At 39.8% G+C, this 17549-nt stretch overlaps 1 protein-coding gene across 9 annotated transcripts in view; it reads left to right on the forward strand.

Annotated features, from left to right (window-relative positions):
- The window catches only part of nrxn1a (neurexin 1a), a 159952-nt gene that overhangs the window by 111638 nt on the left and 30765 nt on the right, over positions 1 to 17549 (forward strand). For 8 of the 9 annotated variants that reach the window (XM_079577095.1, XM_079577097.1, XM_079577100.1 and 5 more), the window contains 7 exons: positions 1386 to 1767; positions 3178 to 3368; positions 5442 to 5615; positions 9002 to 9121; positions 13487 to 13668; positions 16184 to 16355; positions 17173 to 17262. In XM_079577095.1, the coding sequence (XP_079433221.1) occupies positions 1386 to 1767; positions 3178 to 3368; positions 5442 to 5615; positions 9002 to 9121; positions 13487 to 13668; positions 16184 to 16355; positions 17173 to 17262 (1311 nt within the window). The remainder of the gene's footprint in view (positions 1 to 1385; positions 1768 to 3177; positions 3369 to 5441; positions 5616 to 9001; positions 9122 to 13486; positions 13669 to 16183; positions 16356 to 17172; positions 17263 to 17549) is intronic. The other variant, XM_079577098.1, reaches the window with a different exon arrangement.

Here is a 17549-nt window from a genome sequence, read left to right on the forward strand (position 1 = left end):
CATGTTTAGGCTTTCTTCAACCATCTGTAGTGAGTGCTTGTCATGTAGACTCGCTTATGATTTATGTTGAAACAGAACAACACAAAACAAAGGGACAGACTGGGCTGGGTATCCTTAAAGTGCATATAAGACATATTAGACACAATTTTTGCTAAAACATAGTTAACACAATTATATTTAAGATTTTGCTAAAGATTGTGCCCAGCTTTCTTTACTTTGGCCATTTTTGTGATCTTTATAGTTTCACTTCCTCATTGGACACCGACAGGAAGTGACATAGATGAAGGCAAACAATTTTAAACCATTGCCGTGCCAACCATGTTATGTCAATGTGAAATTAGTGAGTCAAACTTTACCTATATCTATGTCACTTCCTGTCATCATCTAAAAAATTAAAATAAAAATAACTTTCTGCCCAATATTTCTTCATTAAGATTGCTGCTTCATTGACATAAAATGATAATTGACTCTGCGCATAACTTCAAATCAAAACAACGCCGCCCAAGAAGTGACTTCCTGTTTCGATCCAGCACTCCAAAATAAAAGCACAGAGCTCGTCTCATTGATTAGTTCAACAGGTACTTGCACCATTGCAAGAATATAATTAAATACACACATTTTAAGTGTTTTATCTGTTAATAGTTAGGCAGAAAGAAAGTTGAACTAATGAATAAGATGGTGCTTTTATTTTGGTGTGTTGGATCAAAACAGGAAGTCAGTTGTTATGGTTTGAAGTAATTCACAGAGTCAATTAGGCAACTGATGAACTTGCAACTAATGTAATCCTTCTAAATAAGTCATATTTTCAAAAGCACATGCACTTTAAACAATACCAGTCTTGATATATTATTCTCATTATACTAAGTAAGGATGACCAGTGATTTGTGACACAGCACTAAAGAAAGTAACATGGCTGTTCCAGCTTAAGTAAATGGTGAAAAATAAAATATATATATATATATTATGGAATACTTTACCATGATTGTTCTGTTTTCTGGTGCTAGATAACAAATAATGTAGTGCAAGTTGGGACAAAAGTATTTTTTAGGTACCGGTATCTTAAACCAAGCATTTTGAAGGACTGAAAGAAAAAATGTATATGTTCCCTGCCCGTACATGCTAGCAGTTATGTGGCTATTGTGTTGCCATGGATTCGACCTTTGAGTACATGTTGGGAAATGTATATATACTGCCTCACATTTTGATCACTTTCTCACAATAAGGAATGAGGCAACTTTGAAAAAACAATGTGCACTTAGATAGTGTATTGTTTTTGTTCTTTGCTTCCTGTCTTTTGCTTTTGAATCATAGACATTTTGTGCATTACTCTGACATTTTCAGTGCTTTTAAGTTTCGCCCAGCGCTCACGTGTTGAGTTTACCCAGGTCAAATGGCGGGCGACCACACTCAGCTGGAGTTCCACAACGTCGAGACCGGCATCGTGACGGAGAAGCGCTTCATGCCCGCGGTGCCCTCCAACTTCATCGGGCACCTCCAGGGCCTCACGCTGAACGGCATGCCCTACATCGACCTGTGCAAGAACGGAGACATCGACTACTGCGAGCTCAACGCGGTGATCGGCTACAAGAGCATCGTGGCGGACCCGGTGACGTTCAGGTCGCGGTCGAGTTTCGTGACGCTGCCCACGCTGCAGGCCTATTACTCCATGCACCTCTTCATGCAGTTCAAAACCACCTCGCCGGACGGGCTCATTCTCTACAACCGAGGGGACGGGAATGACTTCATCGTGGTCGAGCTGGTCAAAGGGTGAGTTTCGCCTCTGTCTCACATTCTTCAATTCTCGATTCAAGACTTCTCTGTAATTGCTTTTCTTGTAATACTAGCACTGTAGAAGAGTTTTTTCTTACTGAGAGGCTTTATCTCGCTCTTCTGATTCACTGGAGAAAGAATGATCAACTTAAGAAGAGATGACATAAAATTGCTTGAATTAAGAGTTTAAATCTAAAGTTTATGTAAGTTTGGTCTGGCCATAGATAAGATAACAACCTCTTATTGCCAACGAAACAAGCAAATGTTTCCTGAATTCATATTGTTTTGCATCATTTCAAGTGAAAGATAAATATTTGTCTGATTCCAAGTGGGATTTATGCTTGTTTCATTGGCCTTTTTTTTAGATTAGTTCAAACAGATACAAATTAAAGCAGTACTAAGTAACTCATGCCCCTAGAGGCCATAAGCGCCACTGCAAGTGTTGTAGCATGTTACGTTTTTTTACTCCGTAATTGTCCGTGAGAGTAAATACTACGCTGACAGAAAACACAAAGGGAGAGAGGGATATTGTACATCCATTTACTCAATGGAGATATCTTTTTTCACTCAAACTTGGCTGTAAATACTGTTTAAGTGGCGCTAGCTTGCAGTTAGCTTTGCCCGTTAGCCTGTTAGCTTCTTCTTCATCATTCCATTAGTGTGTATTGGGGCCTCCGACCCGGTGCAGGAAGGCTGCAATTGTGGTTTTCTGGCCAGAGACACCAGGGGGAGACGAAAGACCCCCCAGTCATCCCATTAACACTTGTATTACCACCAGAGGGACTATGGAAAGGATTTATTAAGGTAAACAAGTGACATTGTACTGCTTTAAACATAAAGTACTGTAATGCAAGAGATTTTAAGTCATTCATTTCATTCAAGATGATACTTTTTCCGGTGCAAGACTTGGTCACCAGTATTTAAATTCTGGTGAGGACATCCGCTCTATATCTCTACTACAACAGAAACTTCTGAATGACTCCTATAAAAATAGTTATTAATATCCACTCAATTGTGCGCTTTTTACCCTTTGTCAGTGTCAGATTTTAACTAAAGGCAGCCAAATGAGAAGCTAGGTCCTCATCCAAATCCATTCTTTTTATTATTATCCATTGCAAAAATATCATTTTCTGTGTCTAACAGTATATTCAGGGAAAAGTATATTCCAAAAGTTACGCATTTGTTACATGCCTGCAGTGTGCAGGCATGTAACAAATGTATAATTCCAAAAGTGGCCATAAGAATTGAGACTAGAATATGCAAAACAAGAAGCCGGATTACAGAACGAAGTAAGATGTACGAAAAGCACTATACACAGAGTTTATCCACCAAGAAGATGAAGCATTTTCACCTTTTCAAAGCACCACGGTAATATCTCCCCCTCCCCCCCCCCTCTCCTCCCTCCAGTTACCTCCACTACATCTCAGACCTGGGAAATGGCGCTCACTTGATCAAAGGAAACTCCAACTCTCCCCTGAACGACAACCACTGGCACAACGTCCACATCTCCAGAGACACAAACAACCTGCACGTGGTGAAGATCGACACCAAAGTCACCACGCAGACCACCATGGGCGCTAAGAACCTCGACCTCAAAGGTAACGGGGGAAAGGGATTGCACTGTATTATACTCACAAACCACAACTTACTTTATTCTTAGCCAATTTTATACAATTGGGAGGTGTTATGTGAGTGTATGAACTTAAAGGGACTATACGGAGTTTAGAAATGTTAAAATTATGTATTTTCCTCCCCCTACATATTCTAGCAATGTCCTGATGTGATGAGCTCAGACCTATTCACCACAACTGCCTCTAAAATCCCGCACTGTCACTCAAAAAGTTGTTACTTCAGGTCCGAATTGCCGCCATGCACAAGCTTAATATAGACGGTGCAGTTATAGGCATGACCTGAGGTGGCAGTAGTGAGTATAAAATGGCAATCTAGCATCTAGCCCCTTTAACCATGTCTTGAGGGGTCTGGTGTAGCACCAAACCAGATCCAGACTGGGACAAAAGCAGGACTAGAACTAAACCATGACTAAATTTCGACCAAAACCGGGCAGAATTGGCCAATAGAAATATAAAATTCCGAGTTTGAGTCCAGTAGGTATGCTATGTTTGGTCTGTGTGGTCTCCTTAGGCAGTGGTTCTTTATTCTTTGGCACTAAACACCACCTAAGAAGACTTTTCCTAGCACAGGTAGATCTCCTCCAGGTCTATGAAAGTACTAAACCAGATCAAAAGTTGAACTAAACTAGGATTTAAGTCACTCTAACAGGCCCGATCCCAAAGTAGGGCAAAGCCATTTACAGCTGCCTCTGAATTGAGGGAGACTTGAAAAGCAGGGAACTCGGCACTATAAATCAAATTCAATTGGTTAACTTTGACGCTCCCGACTACCGTAGACGCTACAAATCTCATCCTCAAGGGTCTGCCCGCGTACCAGCCGTGATTACACTTTGGCAGCAGCGCGTACTCTGTGCATTAACAAGCCCTGAGTGGGTCATTATTTAAGTAGGTCATGGGTAAGTACAGTGGAGTGTGGGAGGGCAAGTGCTCCTGTGCATACAACGACACATCACACTGCCACAGCAATGGTTTTGATATAAATGATTCATGTTGTTAATGTTGGAAATGTATCCGAGCTTTGTCAGAAGGACTTGACCCTTGATTATGCCTCGTCACGTACCAGCTGCAGTGGAGTCGAGATCACTTGTGTAAGATATTTTTAAAGTTTTTAGTGTCAAAGACATTTTGCCACCTCAAGAGGCACCTGGGTGATTATATACCAATTTAGTATGAAAGGATTTACATTGCCTGAGAGCCTCCATAAACACAGTCTTTACAGTGATAGACCATTGTACAGGAAGTTTAATCTTATTTACTGGAAAAGAAGTGTAGATTTTTATACCCAGTTGAGTAGATTGTGAGCAGAACACATCATAAGAAAAGGAAGAAGCTATAGGATTTATGTATCCAACACTTAGATAATTTCTTGTGAATCTAGGGCAATAATAACTACTGCATGATCATTTTAGTTAGGATTTCTAATTGACCGTACAGGAAAAACGTACAGTGTCTCCTTGTAATCTGCTGCTAATGTATGCACATATTATCCTGCGGTAACTGGTGACTGGAAAAGTCGCCATGCCCTGCGTTTGCCGAGCTATTTCTCACATGAACTCCTCTGACAATCCAGTGAAATGACTAATTGATTAATTGCGAGGCTAATCATCAGACTAATCAATAGAGACAATAGCCATTAGGGGCTGACAAAATGGCCTCTACGCTTCGCAGCATCTTTGATCAAGAGCAGGAAGTAAATCTTTAAGTCGTTCGGTAAGAAAATGGCCGAGAGGCTCAAATCTATTGAATCGAAAAGAGAACAATGCTTTAAAGCCGAATTAGAAAGCTTCTTACTGCCTTTTTTTTTTTTTAGCAGTTAGACCATTTAGCCGACAGGAATAATGATTTTTGGATTTAACATGCTGAAAAGTTTCCTTTTCTCGTCCGGCTATGTTTTCTGCTCTCCATTTCGTGCATTGGTTCATTGCAGTAAGATGTGCAACAAGGCTATTGTCTGGTGAAGGTAATTGTTCGCCTAACTGAGGGTTCACACTAGCTGTAGGCAAGTATTTAATAATGTCAATGGATCTTCTTTACCCACAGGTGACTTGTACATTGGGGGAGTGTCCAAAGAGATGTACCGGGACCTGCCTAAACTGGTTCACTCTCGGGAGGGCTTCCAGGGCTGCCTCGCAACCGTCGATCTCAACGGACGACTCCCGGACCTTTTAGCTGATGCCTTGGCCACTGTGGGACAAGTGGAGAGGGGCTGTGAAGGTGAAGGACACACGCTTTAATAAAGACTGCTACCGAGCACCATACTATGCTTTATTCTTTGTTTTGTCATTGAACAGAAACATTTCATAAGATCTACACACAACCAAGTATTGCTCAAATGTTTTTTACGAAGCGCTAGATACAGACGGCATCTCGTCATAGAAGGGGGGCGTGGCTTCGCCAAGGGGGGAAATAGAATCTTTAGAGAAACTTCTTTCTTTTTAGACATTTCCTTTTTTACCACACATAAATAAAGTCAAGTCTAAATCAGGTCCATGTGGATATTTATTCACAGCAGATTGTTCAGTAGATGTGGAAAAAACGGCAGTTGTAGCTAGTGCTAGCTAACCGTTAGCATTAGCCCGATGCTAACATAAAGCATCAAGTTTACATTCTCTGTTATTTATGTTTTTATGGGCTGTTGAACCACTTTGCTCCTCCCCATGTCTTTGTATCTTTATTTAGTAGAAAACTATATTTATAATTCAGCCTTTGTTAAAGTAGTTTTTGAATAATTAAAGAACGTTTTCGATTTTTCTCCAAATTGTTTTCCCCCTTAGCTGTTTTCCAGAGATGCCGTCTGTATCTATGTAGTTTTTTATGTTTCTTTCTCGCATATTTGCCGGTCTGCTAGTACCCGGAAGCGGAAGTCGTGACGTCACGCTTAACAAGCGTCTAGATACAGACGCCATCATAGGGAACGCCTTCAAATGGCCGTCGTGGGGGGGAAACTAAGAGGAAAAAGAACAAATCTTTCACTTATTTCTCCACCATCACTTTAACAAATGCTGAATTATGGATGTATTTTCTTAAATAAAGATACAGAGCCATGGAGAGTAGCAAAGTTGTTCAACAGCCCATAATTACATAAATAACGGAGAATGCTAACCATAATGCTAACGTTAGCCTCCTTGCTGCAACAGCTTCTAGTGAACAAAACATCCATGATCCGAATTTGACTTTGCTTTATTTGTGTGTGTGCAAAATATGCTTATATGCCCCTTCTTATGACTTATTGGCGTCTGTATCTATTCAGGCTCGCTACATTGGACTTTTAACTGAAACTTAAAGTCTGAGCAATATATTTCTTACCATTGCAAGACCGGACCCGTGCCTTGGCGGAGGTGTTTCTGGCCTCTGCGATTTTGATCAACACACTCTTTTTCTTCCTGCTTCATACGTGTGTGGTTGTTATAAAGTGTTGCCCGTCCAGTCCATGCTTTTACTTTGATATTAACTCACTAACACTGCCACTGGTCTTTTATTTTTGGAGGTTTTCGCTTCATACACGTCTTTCTGTGTCGCTCTGTGTGTCCCATCTTCTCGACAGCGTCTGTGTGCGTCGACTAACCATCTAACTCGCTTGTTTGCTTTTTTCGTTTGGCTGACAAAAGTTTCATTGATGAAAGCTGACTTGCAAGGTATATCTTTGCATGAGAGATATTCAAAAGAAAGGCTATCTGTTCTTAAGACTCCCCCAATTTTGTTTCTTTAAGTGGTCCGAAACCTAAACATCTGAGGTGAAATGTCCTCTCCCAGCCACCGTAGTGACATTAGCATAGACCTGGCTTTAGTTGCAGCATGTCGTGTTACCCTCTTTACTGAAATGCTCAATACATTTTTGCCAAGGCCTTGTGCACTTCTCACACAAGATTTGGCAGTAGGTAGAGTATTGAGAGAAAATTTTTGAAATGACAAAAATTTTAAACACAACCTTATTTTTTAATTTCTTCTCTTGTCCTTAACCCATTCATTAAGCTTCACCTGCATGATTCTTATTTTAACTTGTGGCTATTCTTTTGCAGTGAAAACCCTTTCAACTCTTGTTGAGGGACGTCTAATGTCCCGCTATTGCAACTGTGTGGTGACATAAAACGACAAACTTACTTAAACTTGTGGGATGTGACAATGGCAGGTATTTTCGAGTGGACTCTGTGGGACAGAGATGAATAGCTTAGGAATTATTCCATGAGAGGGACATCTCCAGTTGTGAAGATATTGTGAAGATCCACCCTGAGAAACCAGATTAACATGGCTTGGACATGCATAGAGAACTTATATAGATATTTTATTTGTTCATTTGGATAGGAGAGTCCACATTAATGAACACTCAGTACAGTTACTTTGTGTAAATGTGCCAGATTTAGCCATGGGCTGCTTTCCATCCAATCCAAAGTCCAAACAAACATGGACATACAGTATTTACACTATTTACAACACATTAGTTAATCAGTTTCCCAATCTATAACAGTAAATCTTACAAGTGATCACAAAATTGATTAGCTTTTAACCACAGTTTAAGCTCTTTTTTAAACACTGTAAAGGTGGAGGATTCTCCAATAGTAATTGGAAGACTATTCCAGGACAGATGTCTTGTCCAGTGGAGGTTCGTCTGAATGGAACCTCACAGTCACCTCTGGTGACTGATCTGGTTCTAAGCTTCCTGTCTTTTCTTTTAATGAATTCCTCCAAAGGGCGTTGGGCCAAGCCATGGAGGGAGTAAAAATGTTATTATCTTCTTTCCTCCATTTAATCTTTAAACACCTCTTTTCTATTAGTGTTGTATAATTGTATATATTTACAATCATTTACGAAGCACAAGGTATCATTCATCATGCTGAGTTATTGTGCATTTTATTGTTAGACCATGAGAGGGGAAATTAGACAATGGGGACACCGTTTTCTCTCTTAGTAATGGGAAAAACTGTGCCGAGTTTACAGCTGCCAGGGAACAAAAGGCCTTGAGGAAAACCAAAAAGAATATGTAGGGGTAAAGGGAAGCAGGACATGAAGTTAGAGCATATTGCTTTGCTGTAATAACAATAATTATGGCTTACACTTGCACTGCACTCTCCAAACTTCTCAAACAGATCCACAGTAGTCATTATTCATTAGAGATATTCAGTAATGCATCTTAGTTTGGTTTTGAGACTTGATGTGAGCTCAATCTAAGCCTGGAGGCATTCAGCAGGTTTTATATTTTATGTGACAGTACTTGGTGTGAAAAGTTTGAGAACCACTGACACAGTCAATGCGACAGCAGGATTTGGACGTCCAAGTGTCTGCTTTTAAGAAGAATACATCTATCTCTGCCCTGCAACAGCCAGTTTAGCAAAACCACCTTTCTCTACGTGTGCATAAACTGCTACAGCTCACATGTCTGCCTCTGTGGCCAAATTCAAAAGTAGATTATTTCTTACATTTACTGTATTTGCCCAGATTCCTCACCTGTCGTGTTGTGCAGGCTCCCATGGAGTTCACTCGAAGACGTGACTTAACTTGACTTTCTCTCATCTTGACTTTCTTGCCTCTGAACAAATTGGAAATATCTTACTTTATGTAGTCTAAACATGTCTGTCTGTCACCTCCTCTTCTCCCCGCCCCAGGTCCCAGTACCACATGCCAAGAGGACTCCTGCTCCAACCAGGGCGTGTGTTTGCAGCAGTGGGAGGGATTCACATGTGACTGTAGCATGACCTCATACGCCGGGCCGCTCTGCAACGATGGTGAGTGCCAAGTGTTTCAGGATGTACAGTATATAAGGGTTTGCTTCTTTAAAGGGCCTATACAGAGTTTAAAAATGTTAAAACTAAGTATTTTCATCCCCTAGAATGAGCCCAGACCTGTTCACCACAACTGCCTCTAAAATCCTGCACTGTCACTCCAAAAAGGTGTTACTTCGGGTCTTAATATAGAGACTGCAGTTACACATATGACCTGAGGTGGCAGTAGTGAGCATAACATAATCAACTTGCATCTAGTCTCTTTAAGCTTCTCGGAAAAAGACAAAATAGTGAGAAAAAAGAGGATGAAAAAAGGTGGGAAAAAGCAACAAAAGAGTGACAAAAACACAATAAAAAAGTGATGAAAAAGAGCCACAAAAATGCAACAGAAACATGTCAGTAAAGCAACAATAACGCAATAAAAAGAGACAAAAACGTGACTAAAAAATGATAAAAACATGATGAAACTACAACACAAAAATTGACAATACAAAAAACAGACAAGTTAAAGACAAGAACACGACAAACATGAGATCAGTTTTGGAGGTCTTAGTTTTCAAATGAAGCGTTACACTGGCCTGATGCTCCAGTGGAGAGGCTTTTAGATTTGGGTAAAGCTGGACTGGAGAAAATGGGGGTGCAGAAGTTAAAGCCACACTTTGGAACATTTGCAGTCATACGTTGCAATGCTCAGAGACCCAAAACATGAAACAAATTCAGCGGGTGACCAAAGTAAAGCATATCAAGGCATATTAAATGTTTAATGTGTCTAGTCAAAGCAACGTTTCCATGGGGACAAGCTGGTGATGTCCTAGTCAGTTCTGAGGAGAGGAGTCGACTCAAAGTAAAGATGCAGGGTTTTTTTATGTACATGCTCTTATTTTATTCCATTTATTGGGTGAAATGTTCCGCAGTATGGCTTTAAATAGTAGTACATGATATAGATATTGTTCCTATAGGCTTTAATCACTCAATCACAGAAACTTACAAATGATACATTTCGTTTCATTATTTTTTAATGGCTTTTTAATAATATTTCTAAGCTTGTGAATCACGTGTGAATCATACACTGGTGTAAAAGCACGATTTTCACACTTACTTCACTCTTTATCTCTTGAATAATGAAAATAAAAGATGAGTTGTTCTTCAGTTGTACTTATGCATAAATCAGCGTGGAATATTTGAATAAAAAGAGAAAATCGAAAGGACAAGAGGAAGACATTTGCAATTCCGCGCCACAAATTGGTTGGAGGTGGATTTGCTTTTGTGATTACCTTAAGATTTGGACAACAATGCGGCGCAGCACAGCTTTAGAAATTGTAAGTCTCAAGGCAAAATCCAGAACAGTGTGCGTTGAAGGTGTCTAGGTAACAGACTGTAGAGCCCGTCACTCAAAGTCAGTGTATTTTGTCAGAGCTGCCACGGGAGGGCACTGGCATCTGTCGATTCTGACGTGTTGAATAAGCCGACGGAAGGAATACAATTTAGACAGGTTTAGGGCTTGTTTATGTAGGAAGGTTGGCAGACAAGACTTAAAGCTAAAGCTATAGCTGCTGTAGTAGAGGTACTAGTGGTAATGACAGTATAGTAGAGGTATTAGAAGTAACAGTAAAATGTGACATGGATCTTCGAATTTTTTCCTGTCTAGTAGTAGTGGTAGTAGTTGTAGTGACATGAGCATGAGAATTATTATGCAATGCTTATGCTAACTCAAATATAGAGATGGGTACTGTTAAACGAAACCAGTGTGATATGTGAAAAAAGTTTAGATACTACTGGTATCGAAAAAAGGAAAAGATAATAAGTGCTGATGTTTGTTGGTTCCAGGGACACCATTAAATGAAATGACTTGGTTGAAAGGAAAGATTATTTTCCGGAATGAATGAACATATTTTTTTGTTATCTGGTTCTAGATGACATTTTTTTTTGTATAGGTATCAAAAAAGCATCATTCAGGCATCAGTGTCGAAAACCAAGTATTGATGAAGTACCGGTATCATTAAAAATGATCACTTATCACTCAAATAAGCAACTACTATTTTACTTCTACTTTTACCTAAGAAATTAGAAGTAGAATAGTAGCATTTTTACTAGCAGTAAAAGGTGCATTATGCAACTTTTTATATGGAAAAAAAGTTGATGTTTGTGCCTATTTGACCTTGTAGTGTCCCAGCGGCTGTATGAGTGGTCAGCATGGCGCCTTTACTTTCCATCACTGTGGTCTATAGGATGCTCCAGGATCAATTGTTTGGAAGGTTTTCACTTCTGACAGATCCTCTCACCAGAAAACCTACAAAGCAAGTGATCCTGGAGCGTTGTAGAGACCACCATGATGGAAAGTAAAGGTGCCACACTGACCACTCATACAGGGTCACGGTGGGACTGGAGCTCTGTATTTGCCACACAGATGAACAGGCGGGGAACAAACATTTACAGGGACATGGCACGTCCCGGACACTCACTGTATGAGCCCCTGCTCTCAGGCAAACGCTTTAGAGCGTTAAAGGAACAGGCCACCGTTTTTCCATACTGAGATATGTTTTTACCTGAGCTTAGACAAGTTGATACCTGTTTGGTCTTTGTGCATGCCCGTGGAAGAACTTAGTCGCGTCTAACTTCATCCCGGTTAGAAAAATGATCATTAATATGAGTCACTGGGCCCATGACCTCTCTCTACAAGACCAAACAAAATATTTTTTCCTCTATATAATAGTATAGGCCTTTAGAATGCTGTGAAGAATAAGAAGAAGATCTTTATTTATATAGCGCCTTTCACAGACATATAGTCACAAAGCGCTTTACATGAGACAATTGTACATTCACTCCATACTCAGTGGTGGTAAACTACGTTTGTAGCTTCAGTTTCCCCTAGAGGAGACTGACAGAAGAGCTGTCGCGACTGCACACATCTGCGCCAACGGTCCCTCTGACCACCACCATACACGCGTCATTCATCCTGGCCTATTGTACATGTTTTTAGTGGTAGGGGAAACCGGAGTACCCGGAGGAAGCCTACGCAGACACGGGGAGAACATACAAACTCCACACAGAAAGGCCCCGTCCAGGTGGGAATCGAACCCTGGACCTTCTAGCTGTGAAGCGAGAACACCGTAGTTTTTTTCTTCTGTACCATTCTACGGCGTGTAGAAGCAGCAAGATGGCGCCAGTGTGTTTGGTTCGCCGTCTGTCACTTTGCACTCTGTTTTTGTTTGTGGCAATCCCGACATTTGCTGCAGTAAAAGTCAATTCTCCGCTGGTCTATGATCGCCAAACGCTACTGGATCTGCGGCTTTCTAACCTGGACTTATTTATTTATTTTTGGATTTATTTTTATTTATGAACATTTTATTGGAGGATCAGCCCCAAGAGATGAATCATCTCGTTTTCTTGGGGGGTCCTCAAGATATGTCCAAGAAAAATAGAACAGAAAACAGCAGAGTAGATGCAATCAAATCAAATCAAATGATAATAGTAATAATAATAAAATAAAAAACTAAATAATAATAGTAAACAAAACCTTAACACACACACACACACACACTAGCTCTCATATTTCACCTCCCCACCTATCATCGAAGGAGTACAGTGCTTTCCAAACTGTAGTGTTTATGGTAAATGGACACAACTTATACAGCGCTTTCCACCCCCCATTAGGTCCAAAACGCTCCATAGTAATGAACCAGTCACCAGTTTATGCCACTAGACACATTTTAAACTATTTTTAGGTTAATTTTACATTATTTTTATTTTTATTTTTAAACACATCATGAAGGTGCTTCAAGGATCAAGTGTTTTGAAAGGTACTTGGTGTGAGATGTTTGAGAACCACTGGTGTAACATAGTGCATACAACACAATACCTTTTCTAGTATAACACTACATCACAGATATAACGAAGAAAGTTGGCACTCTATGTACAAAGTAGACTCATACACACATGCATCTATATATGTATACTTATTTCTGTGTTCATGTATACATTATGAATATACATACATAAGCACAACATATATTCATAAACACATGCATATATACACACATATATAACATATAATGTAGATACACACAAATTAACTACTGTATATTAAAATGCAGTTGTCTGTGAAAAGAAGACTGTCCATTAATTATAAAGCATGTTATGATAAAGAATTGTTTTTGTCAACATTACTGTGACTGGAACCCTGAAAAGTGAACGAAAAGTGAAGAATTGGGAAGTTAGAAATGTGTTGTTGGGAATGAGTTTGTTCCGCTACTGAAAGTTTCAACTTGTTGTCAACCAAAAATATCAGGTTAGAGATCGTTTAAAGGTTTCACACATTAACCAGCCATGAAAACAAATACCTTCAAATGCTTGTATTTGTGTTCTTAGCCGGCACCACTTATATCTTCGGTCGGGACGGGGGTGTGGTGATCTACACTTGGCCCCCGAACGAGCGCCCGAGCACCAGGGCAGACCGGCTGGCCCTGGGCTTCAGCACCCAACAGAAGCACGCCATCCTCCTCAGAGTGGACAGCGCCTCGGGGCTGGGAGACTACCTACAGCTGCAGATAGTAAGAGCGACTTTAACACGGGACATTTTAAACACAGCCAGACGTATCAACACTAAAGAGTAAACTGAAATATGAGCAAGTTTTTCAGGATTCAGGATCAATTAAAACAATTCAAGACCAAGTAGAACAATTCTACTATTTATAGAAAGTGGCCCCGGTCTTTGTACTAGGAAACAACATGTGTCCATCACCAGGCAATCTTGTCAACCCTGTTTTTATTTTTTGCCATTACTTCCCTATCTATTGATACTTTAAACACAAAAGGACGAAGTGACGATTGAACCCGTGACCAGACTGACGGGGAAAGCAAGTGAACAGCGACTGCAGGTCCAGAAATAGCCAGGTCTCCACTCGTCTTTTCCACAAACTGTATGAAAAACCATTATAGCGAATGCAGGGAGCAGTCTCTCTGCATGTTGATGACAGTGTATTTTAATATTGCTGAGACAGCTCTGCGGGTGAGTGTTATAGATAGTAATAGGCTCCTGGCAGCAGCAGAGTTAGTGCAATGAGAATTTGCATTATTCCAATGTGACTGTTTTAGCTGAAGGCGAAAAATCCCATTGCACTATTTTTAATGTAATATGGTGTATACCTCCATCAATACTGTGGAAGTAAGTGCAGTAATGAGTTTATGTCCTGCGCCATGATTTGGTAACAATCTGCAAATTACACTTCTATCCAGAGTGTTATCTGTGACCCGACAGGAATACTTGTTTAAACCCTCTAAAAGTTGTCAATGTTTTTAGACACATTACTTCTGTAAAGAAATAATGCTAAGAATGATTTTGGATCACAAAAATGTAAAATCTTAGTGCTCCCTGTTCCATCATCAGGTTTAGGGTCTTTAAGTTAAGTTCTCCCTCAGATAATTGAATGCAGTATATATTGTGTGTTCTGCCCAAATGCAATTTGCCGTCTTTCCTCAAATGTAGTCGACTATCATTATAGGGCTGGGCGATATGGTCATATTCCGATATATTTAGGTTGAATATTGATATACGATATATTTCCTGATGTTTTTTTCACAAAGTGAGAGCTGTGAAATGAATAAACTTAGACTTCACTATAAATGTAAACATAAACATTGTATAACAAAGCTCCTATAAAATAAGTATTACAGCGCAAATTTGAACTATATCGATATATACAATATGATCCAATCCAATCCACTTTATTTATATAGCACATTTAAACAACAAAACGTTTCCAAAGTGCTGCACACGCAACAACAAAATCAATAAAACCAAAACAATACAAATGAGCTCTACCGCTATATGAGTGTAAAACAATAAATATAAATAAAACAGTTTAAAAGAATAAATATAAATAAAAACACATTAAAAACTATAAATAAGAACCAGCCACGATCCAATTCCATATCTCGTTTTAAAATACTGTATATCGATATATCTTAAATATCGATATATCGCCCAGCCCTATATCATTATCATTACTTGGAACAGTTTAAAAATGACTGATTTTAGTCAAGGCATTTCCTCACAGTGCACACTAGAGTGCGGATCGGGCCGATTTTTTCTGTCCGAGTCCGGCCCTCGTCCGACAGAGCAGTGATCAAATCCGAACCGAGCTCGACAGGCATTAAGATATTTGTGTCCGAGTCAGACCGAGCCCCACACATTTAAAATCACAATATTTCCATAAGCCTACACAGTAGGATACGATATTGTTTGTGTGGAAAAAGTCAGATTTTATCCATCAAAAGGCATTCGGAACGTCAACACAGATGAGCGGAGCACGCACAGCTGCACGCACACACGCACGCGGAGCAACAGTTTTACCTGTGCGGTCACTACACGTGTTTCGTTGTCACAGCAGTTCACAACTTCTTAAAAGCATTACTGCGTGCACACTGCGCAGTGCATAAGCGGGTTTAAATGCCGCATCTTCTATTTATTTATTTATTTAGTTTTTTGACAAATGAACACTTGCAATGCATGAAATGAAACAGACCCATTTTATTTTCATTTTTTATTATCGTGCTGATGTGTCCGAGTCCGACCCGAGCCCGAAAATAAGTTCTAAATATTTGTCCGAGTCCGACCGAGTCTGTCGGGTTCCGACGGGTCCCGTCAGACGTCGGATGTGTTGCAGCACTCTAGTGCACACACAGGGCTCTGTACCTTCTTCAGCGTCTTGAGTTCAATTCTCGTCTCCACAAATTTGATATACTGCATGTATCTCACCAATCTTCTTCCTGCAATTACTCTCCCGTCTAATTAGAGGAGCTGTACCTGTCGTTAATTGTTTGTTTTGTTTTCAAATGATAAAAAAGTTCTGTTTAATTTTCAAATTGCTTTTCTAACTTTCTTATTTCATTTCAAACATCTTCAAGGGGAGAGTTTATGAGCATGTTTTACAAAGCAGCACAACTATTAGCTAGATATTTTCCTTCTCTTGTTATTCAAGCTGAAAAAAATGAGTTATGTTCCTGTTAATTGGAGAAAGTCTAAAACACATTGCTGTCATTTCCCTAACCGTCTGTCTATTTCAGGACAAGGGCAACATCCGAGTGGTGTTCAACGTTGGCACCGACGACATCAACATCGAGGAGAGCTCCAAGTTTGTGAACGATGGGAAATACCACATCGTGCGCTTCACTCGCAGCGGAGGGAACGCCACCCTGCAGCTGGACGACCTGCCCGTCATCGAGCGCTACCCCTCAGGTACGCCGAGCCCCGCCCACACATACCCCTCCCTATTATACCCCGCCCACTGACACTCCAGCCACGACACACTTTGAGTTCAAACCAACCCCTTCCCCAATTATTGTCCCCTATCAATGTTCTTTTTAATTAAATAATGCAGTTTAAATTGCAGCTTTTGTTTTGTGTTTATTGTGTTGGAAATGAAACCTGTGTGATCTTATATGAAAATGACTTTTTAAACCATAAAATGTTTAAGAGTTAATAGTTACATGTACTTTAGCCAGTTATGTCATGATAGGCCTGTTAATTAAATAGTGATAAAGGTAAATGATGAAAATAGCCAAGCAGGTTGTGTTTTAAAAGCCAATAATAATAGTCGGTGCATTTGGTCAAACAATAATTTAAAAAGATGTCTTACTTTGAGTCAAATGTTTAACTAGAGAGTCAAAATAAGTAAAAGAGAGTAAAAAAGATGTATGTTTTTGTTGGCTATTTGTTTGTTTTTACATAAAGTGGTAATAGTAGGTAATAACATGGCGAGGGTTAGCACGTAGCTAAAATGCTAAATGCTAGTTGTTGTGAGGTGTGTGTGTATGTAGCTCTAAACTCAGACTGTGCAGAATGTTCTTATGTTAAACCTGAAATGTCTTTAAACCAAACCCAATGAACAGAGAGTAAGAGTCCGCTCACACAGATCCACAGCCTCTGACGCTGGACTTAACCTCGGCAGAACAACGAGCAGACCATTACTTTCTTTTCATTGCTGTTGTGTTTGTATCCAGCTCCTGTAACGTTTGGATGTAATTACTACTGTCTTCTCATCTCTAAATTAAAGGCAACATTGATAACGAGCGCCTGGCCATCGCCAGACAGCGAATCCCCTATCGGCTCGGTCGAGTAGTTGACGATTGGCTACTCGACAAAGGTAAAAACCCTGATTAAAATTCCTTAAAACTTTCAGCTTAAAAAAGATACGCAGGCAGTTTATTATTATATTGTGCACCATCAACTAACTATCTAAAAGTTCTAAATCATAACTAAGTATTTAAAATGGGCAGCTGTAGTGTGCAATACTGTGTAAACTGTAGTGCCTGTGATGTTAGTGTGTAATGTCAGGTTAAAGGGACGATGGAGAAAATAAATGTGATTAAATGAGAAAAATAGAATTACGGATAAAAGATGCTTTATAATAAATTTTTACCATCAAATTGT

Source organism: Gobius niger, assembly GCF_951799975.1.
Source record: "Gobius niger genome assembly, chromosome: 19".
Lineage (NCBI taxonomy): Eukaryota > Metazoa > Chordata > Actinopteri > Gobiiformes > Gobiidae > Gobius > Gobius niger.